The sequence below is a fragment of the Miscanthus floridulus genome, chromosome 16 (genome assembly GCF_019320115.1).
Source record: "Miscanthus floridulus cultivar M001 chromosome 16, ASM1932011v1, whole genome shotgun sequence".
Classification (NCBI taxonomy): Eukaryota; Viridiplantae; Streptophyta; class Magnoliopsida; order Poales; family Poaceae; genus Miscanthus; species Miscanthus floridulus.
Genome location: NC_089595.1, coordinates 21,093,061 through 21,105,536, shown reverse-complemented (window position 1 = coordinate 21,105,536; position 12,476 = coordinate 21,093,061). Strand labels below are relative to the sequence as shown.

The following is a 12,476-nucleotide window of genomic DNA, read 5'->3' as shown; positions in this document are numbered from 1 at the left end:
ATGAAGACTTTTTTCTTCTAGCACGGTAGCCCTTCTTCACCATGAACTTGTCAAATCTCTTGACAAATAGAGCCATCTTCTCATCATCATCATCATCCCATGATTTATCTTCTTCACTTGATGTTTCTTGCTTTGCTTTGCCCTTGGATGATGTGGCTTTGAATGCCACGCTCTTCTTCTTCTCATCATTCTTCTCATCTTTCTTCTCCTTCTTTTCTTCCTTCTCATCATCATCTCTATAAGTATCATTGGTCATTATATCTCCCAACACTTGATTTGATGTCATGGTGTCCAAACTACTCCTCACTAGAATAGTGACCAATGTACCAAATCTTGAGGGTAAGCATCTCAAGAACTTGTGGGAGAAGTCCTTATCCTTCACTCCTTCTCCAAATGCTTTGAGATCATTGATAAGCACTTGAAGCCTATGGAACATCTTTGGCACACTCTCATCATCATTCATCTTGAAGCTTGCAAACTTTTCTTTGAGAATGTAAGCCTTTGCACCCTTCACAGCTTGAGTGCCCTCAAATGACTCTTCCAACTTCTTCCATGCCTCATGTGTCATCTCAATATTTTTGACTTGCTCAAATGTTCTTTCATCAATTGCATCATGAATAGCACTTAGAGCAATGTCATTGTTTTGGAAAAGTACTTCTTCGGCCATGGTGGGATTCTCTGGATCTTCAATCTTAATTTTTGTTTCTACCACCTTCCAAACCTTCCTATTAATTGACTTGATATAAGTTGTCATCTTGGCCTTCCAATAGGGATAGTTGGAGCCATCAAATTGGGGTGGCTTCTTGGTATTGTTGATTTAAGCCATTTTAACACCGAAGGTTGTTAAGCCTCAAATAACGGTGATCTCGGCTCTGATACCACTTGAAAGGTCCTAATGGCTAGAGGGGAGAGGATGAATAGCCTAATAAAAATTTCTACAACAACACTTAACACAATGGTTAGATAATTATGAGGCGAAGCAAGTGTTGCGCTAGCCTACTCAAAAAAGCAAGCCACCTACCACAATTCTAGTTTAGATAGGATCTATTCACACAATAGCTATGATACTACTCTATGTTAGTGTGCTCTCAAAGGCTAACTAAAGAGCCACACTAACCAAGCAAGCAAGCTCTCACAACTAGCTACACTAAAGAGCTTGACAATTAGCTTGCGGTAATGTAAAGAGAGTGATCAAGAAGATTATACCGCCTTGTAGATGAAGGAACCAATCAATCACAAGGATGAATAACAATGAAGACCAATCACCTTAGAATCAATGATGAACACAATGATTTTTTATCGAGGTTCACTTGCTTACCGGTAAGCTAGTCCTCGTTGTGGCGATTCACTCACTTGGAGGTTCACGCGCTAATTGGCTTCACACGCCAAACTCTCAATAGGGTGCCGCACAACCAACACAAGATGAGGATCACACAAGTCACGAGCAATTCACTAGAGTACCTTTTGGCGCTTCGTCGGGGAAAGGTCAAGAATCCCTCACAATCACCACGATTGGAGCCAGAGACAATCACCACCCTCTGCTCAACGATCCTCGCTGCTCCAAGCCGTCTAGGTGGTGGCAACCACCAAGAGTAACAAGCGAAATCCACAGCGAAACACGAACATCAAGTGCCTCTAGATGCAAACACTCAAGCAATGCACTTGGATTCACTCCCAATCTCACTATGAAGATGAATCAATGATGGAGATGAGTGGGAGGACTTTGGCAAGCTCACAGGTTGCTATGTCAATGAAAATGGCCAAAGATATGAGTCATAGCCGGCCATGGGGCTTAAATAAAAGCTCCCACGAAATAGAGCCGTTGTACCCCTTCACTAGACACACTACGCTCTGACCGAACGCTCTGGTCATACTGACCGAACCCTAGACTCAGCGTCCGATCCACTGATTATTGCCACGTGTCACTCTAAGTTAAAACTGAATCGTCAGATCACAATGGCTAAGTGCTGACCGGACGCTCCGGCAAAACTGACCGGACGCTGGAGCCTCAGCGTCCGGTCGAGTACAGTAAGTGTCAAAATCCATTTTTCTTCCGGACGCGTCCGGTCCACCTTGACCGGACATAGCTCAGCGTCCGGTGATATACCCTAGCTACTGTACCACCAAGTCAGCGCGATCGGACACAGGCAGTCAGCGTCTGATGCATTCAGATCCAGCGTCCGGTCACTTGATCGACGTTGACATCTCCTCTGTCTTCTTCTCCCTTGCTCAAATATGCTAACCACCAAGTGTATCACCTTGTGCACATGTGTTAGCATATTTTCACAAACATTTTCAAGGGTGTTAGCACTCCACTAGATCCTAAATGCATATGCAATGAGTTAGAGCATCTAGTGGCACTTTGATAACCACATTCCAATACGAGTTTCACCCCTCTTAATAGTACGGCTATCAAACCTAAATGTGATCACACTTTCTAAGTGTCTTGATCACTAAAACAAAATAGCTCCTACAAATTATACCTTTGCCTTGAGCTTTTTGTTTTTCTCTTTCTTCTTTTCAAGTTTAAGCCCTTGATCATCACCATGCCATCACCATTGTCATGCTATGATCTTCATTAGCTTCTCCACTTAAAGTGTGCTATCTATCTCATGATCACTTGATAAACTAGGTTAGCACTTAGGGTTTCATCAATTCACCAAAACCAAACTAGAGTTTTTAGACGTGAACCAAAGGATCATCGTCGACGATGAAACCCTTCCCCGCTTTGCTCGTGCGAGCCAGAACATCGCCGCCGTGACGGCCCTGCTTCATGGCCTTCCAGAGGCCACGGTGCCCGAGGATCGCCGGGTCCACCGCGAGATTCGCACGCTACTTGAGCGTGCGGTAGCACAGCAGGCAGAGAGCTCGATGTCTCGGTGACACGAGCCCAACGCCAGCCAGCGAACCCCCTCGGCACGCCCCGCTAGGGATGCATCGGTCCACCAGGCTCCGCAAGGTGATGTGCAGTGCATCGCGATCCCGGTGCATCAACGTCTCGGCCACAACCGCAACGCACGCAGCACCCTCGATGCCCGCAGACGCGCCCACAGCGACCAAAGGGAAGAGGCCCATCGTGGCTATCATCCTCGACGCGGTGGACGCTACGATAGCGGCGAGGACCGAAGCCCAAGCCTCGGCCTACCGGGCCCTCAGGCCTTCGGCCGTCACATCCTCAACGCCACATTTCCATCGAGGTATCGACCATCTACCAACATCCCTAAGTACTCTGAGGAGACAAACCCCGGACTTTGGCTTGAAGACTATCGGCTTGCCTATCAAGCCAGTGGTGCGGATAATGATGATTTCATTATCCGCAACCTTCCACTGTTCCTTGCTAATTCGGCACAAGCGTGGTTGGAACACCTTCCATCTGACGCCATCCAAGGTTGGGCGGACTTAAGGGAGATCTTTGTGGGGAACTTCTAGGGCACGTACAAATGTCCTAGAAACCCCTAGGACCTCAAAAACTGTCGCTAGAAGGCCGGCGAAACCCTCCGCGGGTACATCCGACGCTTCTCCCGACAGTGCAACGAGCTCCCTAACGCCGCCAATGCCGACGTGATAGGAGCCTTCCTGTCTGGGATGACCTGCGAGTCTTTGGTCCATAAGCTGGGATGCAAGGGTCTGTGGACCACCAAGGAGCTCCTGGACATCGCCACCAGCCACGCCTCAGGAGAAGAGGTGGTCGGAGCAATCTTTGACCGTTCCAACAGCAAGGCAAGGCAGGACGAGGGTGCCGACAAAGGCACCTCCAACCGTTCTGCCAAAAGGAAAAACAAGAAGCAACGGCGCGAGGACCCACTTGTGGCTGCTGCTGACCGCAAGGGTGGTCAGAAGCCCACGGAGGGCGCTCCAAACCACTTCGAGAAAATGCTCGAGGGGCCGTGCCCGAACCACGCCTTCCCCGTAAAGCATCTGCTCAAGGACTACGGCCTCATGCGCAAGTTCTTGGCCGGGAGCGCCAAAAAGGGGGAGCAAGGGAAGGAACCTGCCCCCGCTGCCGACGACACCGAGGAGAAGGACGACGGCTTTCCAATGCCGAATGGCTGCCTCATGATCTTCGGAGGCTCAATGGCCTACAACTCCAAACATCGTCCGGTGGTCAAAGGCCGCCATAACCTTCGATCGAACCGACCATCCGAACGCCATCCCGCATCCGAGAAGGTATCCGCTTGTCGTCGACCAATCGTCGGCCCAAAATGCCTCACCAAAGTTCTGATGGACGGAGGTAGTGACCTCAACATCATGTACGCAGAGACACTCGACGTGATGGGCGTCGACCAAACGCACCTCCGCCCAGTCTGAGCGCCCTTCCACGGCGTCATCCCTAGAAAGTAGGCCACACCACTCGGACAGATCGATCTGCCTGTTACCTTTGGGGATCAGTCCGACTACAGGACTGAGACCCTCACCTTCAATGTGGTAGGGTTCCTCGAAACATTCCACGCCATTTTGGGACGACCATGCTACGCGAAGTTCATGGTCGTCCCTAACTACACATACCTCAAGCTAAAGATGCCAGGCCCACATAGGGTCATCACCGTCGGCACCTCCTTCCAGCGGGCTTACGAGTGCGAAGTCGAGTGCTGCGGCCACGCCACAGCAATTGTCGTCTCCGGAGAACTCGCTGCCCTCAGGGAAGAAGTCGTCGAAGAAACGCCCGACGCAAAGAGGTCGTCCGGATCATTCGAGTCGGCAGAGGGCTCCAAAGAGGTCCTCATAGACCCCAGCAGCTCCGAGGGTAAAACGGTACGCATAGGTACCGCGCTCTCCTCCAAATAGGAAAACGCGTTCGTCGACTTCCTCCGCGACAACAAAGACATCTTTGCGTGAAAACCCTCGGATATGCCAGGTATCCCAAGGGAGGTCGCCGAGCATACCCTAAAAATCCACCCAGGCTGTGTTTTTGGGGTCCCGAGGGGCATGCTGCTCGGCTTCATCGTCTCTGAGCGTGGCATCGAAGCCAACCTAGAGAAAATCTCAGCCAACACAAGGATGGGTCCGATCAAGAACATAAAGGGGCTTCAACGGGTCACAGGGTGCCTCGTCGCCCTCAGTCGGTTCATCTCACGCCTTGACGAACGAGGACTCCCCCTTTATCGACTCCTAAAGAAAGCCGACCGCTTTGAATGGACAGCCGAGGCCCAGGAGACGCTTGACACAGTCAAGCTGCTTCTAACAAAACCCCCGGTCCTAGTCCCTCCAAGCGACGGAGAATCCCTCTTACTATACATAGCGGCCACCACGCAAGTGGTTAGCGCTGCCCTGGTAGTAGAACGGGAAGAAGAGGGGCACGCCCTCAAGGTCCAGCGCCCGGTATACTTCATCAGCGAGGTATTATCTGACTCCAAAACCCGCTACTCTCAAATCCAGAAGCTCCTATACGACGTCCTCATCACCAAAAGAATGCTACGCCATTACTTCGAGTCACAGCCTATGACAGTAGTAACGTCGTTCCCACTCGGCGAAGTCGTTCATAGCCAGGATGCAATAGGAAGAACCACAAAATGGGCACTCGAGCTGATGGATCAAGGCATCGGGTATACCCCCCGAACGGCGATCAAGTCCCAGGTGCTGGTTGACTTCATCGCAGAGTGGACCGAGGTCCAGATGCCACCGGCGGTCGTCGACCAGGAGTGCTGGACAATATATTTCGACGGGTCGCTGATGAAGAAGGGCGTCGGCATGGGGCTGGTCTTCGTATCACCCCTTGGGGTCCGCATGAGGTATATGGTTCGGCTCCATTTTCCCTCATCAAATAATGTGGCCGAATACGAGGCACTCGTTAACGGCCTACGCATTGCCATCGAGCTGGGCATCCGACGCATCGACATTTGGGGCGACTCTCAGCTAGTTGTTAACCAAGTCATGAAGGAGTCCAGCTACCATGACGCCAAGGTGGCTACATACTGCCAAGAAGTCTGACGGCTGGAGGACAAGTTCGACGGCCTCGAACTTAACCATGACGCCTCAATGAGGCGGCCGACGCACTTGCGAAAGCGGCGTCCGGTCGAGAGCCGGTGCCAACGGGCGTCTTCGCCAGCGACCAACATAAACCCTCGGTGCGCTACGAAGAGTCGGATCGGGCCGAGGACGGCCCGTCTGATCCGGCCCGAGGGCTGACCCGTCGACTGTTCCGTCCGACCCCGAGGTCATGGAGCTAGAAGAGGATCCGGCCGTAAAGCCTGACCCCCCGGACGACTGGAGAACGCCCTACCTCGACTACCTCCTCCACGACACACTGCCAACGGACAGGACAAAAGCTCGACGACTCGCACGTCGCGCCAAGTCCTTCGTCCTTGTAGAGGGCGAACTCTACCGACAGAGCCACACCGGGATCCTGCAGCTTTGCATCCCCGATGAACAAGACTTTTACTGAGCGACATCCACGGTGGGGTCTGCGGTCACCATGCCGCGCCAAGGACCTTGGTTGGAAACGCATACCGACAAGGCTTCTACTGGCCCACTGCAGTGACCGACGCCGAGCAAATCGTACGCACCTGCGAAGGGTGTCAGTACTACGCTCGGTAAACTCACCTCCCGGCCCAGGCACTCTAGATGATCCCCATCACATGGCCCTTCGTGATCTGGGGGCTCGACCTGGTTGGGCCACTCAAAAAGGCGTCCGAGGGTTTCACCCACCTGCTTGTCACCATAGACAAGTTTACAAAATAGATCGAAGCTCGACCAATCTCCACGATCAAATCCGAGCAAGCTATACTGTTCTTTCTCGACATCATCCATCGCTTTGGAGTACCGTGCAGGTCGCGACCGTGCGCCGCCGTCCTGCCCGCCCGCCGCCGCGGAGGTCCGCTTGCCGCCCGGGGGGCGCCGTCGCCGCGTCGGGAGAGATCGAGAGAGGATGGGGCGAGGTACGTGTTTTTTTTTTTTGGAGCAGAAGCCGGAAGAGACAGCAAGTGGCAGTGGAGAAGCTGGTTAAGCGCATGAGAAGGAGGAGAAGCCGCTATCGACAAAAGCTGGTCCATGCAATCCGGGCAATAGAATCGAAGATCGGACGACGTGGACATGTGTTCTCTGAAGGTGCCCTACGGGTTATCCAGGGGAGAAAATGCTGGAAGAAGGGAACACTGATAACCTCTGCTGTCCAATCATCCAGCGCCAAGCCCCCTAGCTGTCGTATCGTATGCATGCGCACAGGCAAGCTGCCGGGGCCACCATGAAACGAGCTTGGCGTGCCGCTCTTCCGCCGGCTACTGGGGCTGGATTATTATCGTTCGTTGATTCGGCGTGAGAAAAAAATATTATTTTGATTAAAAATTTACAATCGTTTACGATCAAACGAACAGGCTGATAGTCTGTTGAAAATAAGATTATTTAATAAGTCTTCAATCAGCAATAAAAACCCTGCACAGTGGACAGCCGCCCTACCCATGTGTCGACTACTATAGCGCACTGTTGCGCTGAAGAAAATACTTTCGGCCGATTTTTCTACGCACGGTGGCGCTGAAGGAAACACTGCTCAACCGATTTTTCTAATGCTACTAGTCACTGTTCACCGCTTTTCCGATTAATATTTATCGTATTTTTCTGTTCACCGAACGTTGTTCGCCTAAAAAAGGACGGGCACGACGGAGCGCCAGCACATCCTAGTGGAACTTGCACGGGAGAGGAATCAGCCACCCACCCATTTTTCTACTAACACCCTCGTGCTTCGCACGGGGCAGCAATTCAGAAATATAGCATGTTATATATTGCACATGGAAACAAAAGGTTACTAAAATTAGTTACAACAAAGTTTGAGGTAATTGCAAAGGAATCCAACCAACCAAAGGATGTCACAAAACGTTGCACCCAACAATCGTTGCCTATATACATCAGGTGTACAACAGATTTAGAAACTGTTGGACCTTTTTTTACTGTTGATCAGGTTTACTGTTGATGAACACTGGCACTGACTGCTCCATCACTATAAATCTACATTTTTGTACCTGAAAATGTGAACAATATAGAAACTTGAAGGGTCTTTTTTTTGTAAAAAACGGAGCAGTCATGTTACCAAAAGTAATGCAAAGGTTTTTAGCTGAAAATAATTTACCACATGAACATGATGCCATGGGGATGAATATTCTTACACAACAGCTGTATAATTGTGAGGTGGTCGTCCCTCTTCATTACTTGTCTGTAATATAAAGCTGTGTAAGGAATTTCCATCATGGTGAACAAAGAAATGGAACGAATACCATTTATCAAAGGAGGTAATGATTTCAAGTTTTCAACCGTGCATATAGATTCATATAGATTAATTTTGGAGCTTGGCGCTGTACCGATGCAAGACCTGTATTGAACCTTTCCATGTTTCTACTTGGTCGTTCTTGTTAGAGTAATGACACTGAATGGACAAAACATACTGAAAAAGGGCGTATCATGGTTGAACAGCAGAGCATCATATGATTTGAGAACTGAACGGGGGACTATCATGCTCGACAAAGGAGGGCAACTTTCAAAGGCTAATCAAAAAGGCAAGCAGTAAAAATACCCGGAACTGAAGTTTCAATAAGTATTGTATAAAGCACTGAGCACAGCATAATATATCATCACTCTAACCACGGTATACACATATACTTTGTTGCCAATTTAGTAAAAGGATTCTTTTTTTTATCGACGGCAGATTTATTTATTTCTGAAATACCAGCCAAAAGGCAGCTAAACTGTGGGGCACCCAAAAAAAAGTAGAAAACATGGAGATATGAATATCCGGTACGTCCAACAGAATGGTGGTCAGCAGTCCTCGCTCAATGACCTATGAAATCAATCGATCCAACCTAACAAATCAGTTCTGTGAAATGGCCCAATGTCAAGGATTTTGCTCTAATGATGGGAATATGCTTTGGTTTGCTCAAACGTGGATACGGTAATAGTATCAACAACAACATAGTCTTTCAGTCCCAAGCAAGTTGGGGTAGGCTAATAGTATATATAAGATAATAGTATATATAAGATAATATAACTTCAAACACAAGAACTGCACTTTGAGAAGGTAATAATTAGTGTTAAGGTCAACGCGCCGGCATGCAGCACGTTTAAAGTTGTCTTTGCAGAATGAATGTTGCTGCAAAAATTATATCACAAACAGTTTGCACCGTGCAATGGTGGGCGTATGGAAATCTTAAGACTAACTTAGGTCCATGTGTCACAGGAATTACCATCTGACATACCCAGTGCAGAGAGCTCCCGCTCTGTGCGGGGTCTGGGGAAGGGCGGGCCTGGTGCAAGCGGTAGAGTCTTACCGCCTGTGACCGGAAGGTCCCGGGTTCGAGTCGCGGTCTCCTCACATTGCACATGCGAGGGTAAGGCTTGCCACTGACACCCTTCCCCAGACCCCGCATAGAGCGGGAGCTCTCTGCACTGGGTACGCCCTTTTTTTTAGACACAGAACAAACTGAAGAAATAGTACCAATAGGTATATAGTTTTTTTGAATGCAGCAGCAATGGGTGATAGTAACTGGAGCAAGAATGCGTACCCATTCACTTGGGCAGAGTGATCTGTAGTACTTAGGAAACTTTTCACACTCAGGACCAGCCTCCCCTTTTGCAGCTACACATCTGTTATAGAATTGTAATCAGTTAGAACCAATAGATGAAAAAACCCCAATTATTTTCAGAAAGAACTCCTTTTGCGTACCCATTCACCTGGGCAGAGTAATCTGTAGTATGTAGCAAACTTTTCGCACCCAGGAGCAGCCTCCCCTTTCGCAGGTACATACCTGTTATAAAATTCCAATCAGTTACAACCAATAGCTGAAAGAACACCAATTATATCATCCACATGCCGTAGAAGAGGAAGGAAAAATGGACTGTTGGTGTGTGGCACGGATCCATTATTTCGGTCAAAGTCGTCGGACCTTTTTCTCTTCGAGAAATGGATGGTCCAACATAGATGTTGTGTGTTCAAACTTCGAAGGTAGCGACCAGAAATTTTGCAGACCGTGGCTCGTTGCGACGCTATTGGCTGATCACACTTTGCCATAACTGGATATAGGACCCTGAATAAGTATACCTCTGAAAATGAAGTAAAAACGTAAGCACTACGATAATTTTGTTTTGTTTAGTAACGTCCACAACTGATTTCTGTGATCCTCGTTAGAGGACATGTAGGTTGGCACGCCACATGCAAGCAATAATTTTCCCAATAACAAATCAAGAAAAGTAATTTGACTGTGATATATGTGCGGTTTTTAACATTAAAAGTAACACAATGTGAAACGAAATGAGAAGGTACATATTAAGGTAACTCTAGCACCGTGAAATGGAATGAGCAGGTACATATTAAGATCTATGCAACCTAATCCGGTACAATTATTTGCCATATTCTGAAGGCAAACCTCAGAAGTGGAACAGGTACAAAATAAGGTAATACCTAACATAATTATCAAACAATTGTTTCAAGCTCTCACATCCCATGTAGGAAGCCATGTGGAAGGGATCAACAATTATAAATAAAATGTGCATGTTGTTGCTGACAGTAGTAGCAACATATGACGTGGGCATATAAAGAGTCTAGAGGAGCATAGTTCCATACTCCGAATGTTTTTTTTTAATTGCATACATGCATTTTGAGGTAGGCATGAAGATATATAGTCTGGCAAGAATGAGAAATTTGTGTCACCTGCACTGTAAACCTCAGAGGAAGTTTGAAAAGTTGGAAGGCGTTGAAGAATTGTGTCAACTCCCATATTACCTGTGCAGAACAGTAAACCACATTGTCAATATCAAAAACAGCTAATTGAAGTGAACCTAATCAAGTGATGCAGTGACTTCAGATAACTCATAAAAAAGACAGTTTATGGAACCATGTCATCCAGGAAGCTCAATATATCTGGGAAAAGCAGTCATGGATCATGCTGCCGATTTACCTCTTCTCTTATTGGTTGTCCTCTCTTACAGAATTCAGAGGGCTGGCAAATGCTTTGTTTGAGGCAGCCTCTTATCCAATCCCTAGAAGACCTGCACTCAAGAGCAGTTAGTTCCTAACATCAAAGTAATGTAAAAATACCAGTAGATTGGATCTAAAGGGGAATAGCTGAACAGGATTTGTACCTGTACTAAGGCCTTGTTTAGCTCGCGGAAAATTTTGGGAAATGGTACTGTAGCACTTTCGTTGTTATTTGGTAATTAGTGTTCAATCATAGTCTAATTAGGCTTAAAAGATTCCTCTCGTGAATTTCATCTAAACTGTGTAATTAGTTTTATTTTTTATTTATATTTAATGCTTCATGCATGCGTCCAAAGATTCGATGTGACGGGGAATCTTGAAAATTTTTGCAAAATGAAGTGCAATTAAACAGGCACTAAGCCTAATAAAAGGATCTGGCAAAACAGCAGATCCTCTCGAAATCACAGCTGGCAACTGAATCAGTATGAAACAACACTTGACGACTGCACGACAACAGCAAAAGAAATCAGTGTCATGAAATAGCACTTTATCAGTGCACGCGAACAGGAGAAAGAAAGTAGTCTGTACTAATTAGTCTCAATTAATCTGGATTGTGAAATAAACTTAAGGAACCATCTGTGCCACCGTTGAGGACCAAATGCTCACCCTAGATGAGCACAAAATGTTACGTCAGGAAACCGCAACCCTAAATGAGGCAGGAGTTAAGGCAGAAAATGTGGTACAATCTAGAACAACAATCAACCAATGGATACATGACGAGTCGATGTGGTTACCTCATCATGAACCCGTCGATTCGGATGCTGTGGAGGCAGATGCATTTAGGAGATGTGGAGCGGCGACGATGAAAAGGGGCGACCGGCGACGGGGGCGGCGCGGTAGAGGGGCGACGCCGGGCATGGGGGCGAGAGAGATGGCTGGAGGCGGCTCGTCGCTGTTGCCGGGTCACGCCGCGGCGGCGCTGCTGCAGGGCGGTGCGGCCGCGCCGTGCAACTGGCCGCCGAGCGTAGACAGGGCGGATCTGCTCCAGTGCGTCGCCGCCGCTGGAGGCCACGGTCGGCGCTACTGCAGTGCTGCGCCGCTGAGAGAGGGCAGAGGACGGTGGCGCTATCACATGGGTGCACGGCGCCGGCGCCGGCGCTGGAGGAGGCAGGCACGTGGGTTTTTTTTCTGTTCCGTACAATTTGGGGCTGGGGGCTGAGGATAAGCCGCAGGATGGTGCGGCGCGTGGTAGGAATCTGTTGGCCCGCGCGAAAAGTGGACGGCCGGGATGAGCGCACTGTGGATGAGCAGTGATCTGTGAGGAGGAAACGGTGGTGCACCGTTGAACCACAGTGGATATCACAAAAATAGAGGTCTCTATAGATTTTTATCGTCATCGGAGTTCAAGTAGCGTGGGTGCCCACGCGAACCGTGGGAAGGAGGGCAGGGAAAGAAAAGAAAAAAAAAAAAACTTAACGGGTGTGTACTGTTTCGTAACAGGCGCGTACTGTTTCTTTATCGAGTTTGTATGGTTCCTTATATGGTCTGTACTGTTTTCTTTATCGGGGGTACTGTGTCA

The 12,476-nt window shown here is 48.5% G+C and overlaps 1 protein-coding gene across 12 annotated transcripts; it reads right to left on the bottom strand.

Moving 5' to 3' along the window:
- Positions 1 to 7,699: 7,699 nt before the first annotated feature.
- LOC136512544 (uncharacterized) lies at positions 7,700 to 12,204 on the bottom strand. 12 transcript variants are annotated; one of them, XR_010773120.1, is made up of 9 exons: positions 11,692 to 12,204; positions 11,062 to 11,603; positions 10,878 to 10,968; positions 10,631 to 10,702; positions 9,867 to 10,023; positions 9,647 to 9,728; positions 9,486 to 9,567; positions 8,060 to 8,143; positions 7,700 to 7,952 (listed from the first exon to the last, which is right to left on the bottom strand). XR_010773120.1 is itself a non-coding variant. In XM_066506515.1 (7 exons), exons 1-6 carry the CDS (start codon positions 11,697 to 11,699, stop codon positions 8,093 to 8,095), a joined length of 378 nt encoding a protein of 125 aa, XP_066362612.1. In that variant the 5' UTR covers positions 11,700 to 12,204; the 3' UTR covers positions 7,700 to 7,952; positions 8,060 to 8,092. The 12 variants fall into 12 exon arrangements, 5 of the variants coding, with proteins under 5 accessions (XP_066362612.1, XP_066362613.1, XP_066362610.1 ...); XR_010773121.1 differs by having other exon boundaries at positions 10,878 to 11,400; positions 11,564 to 11,603; XR_010773123.1 differs by having other exon boundaries at positions 11,564 to 11,603.
- Positions 12,205 to 12,476: the final 272 nt, after the last annotated feature.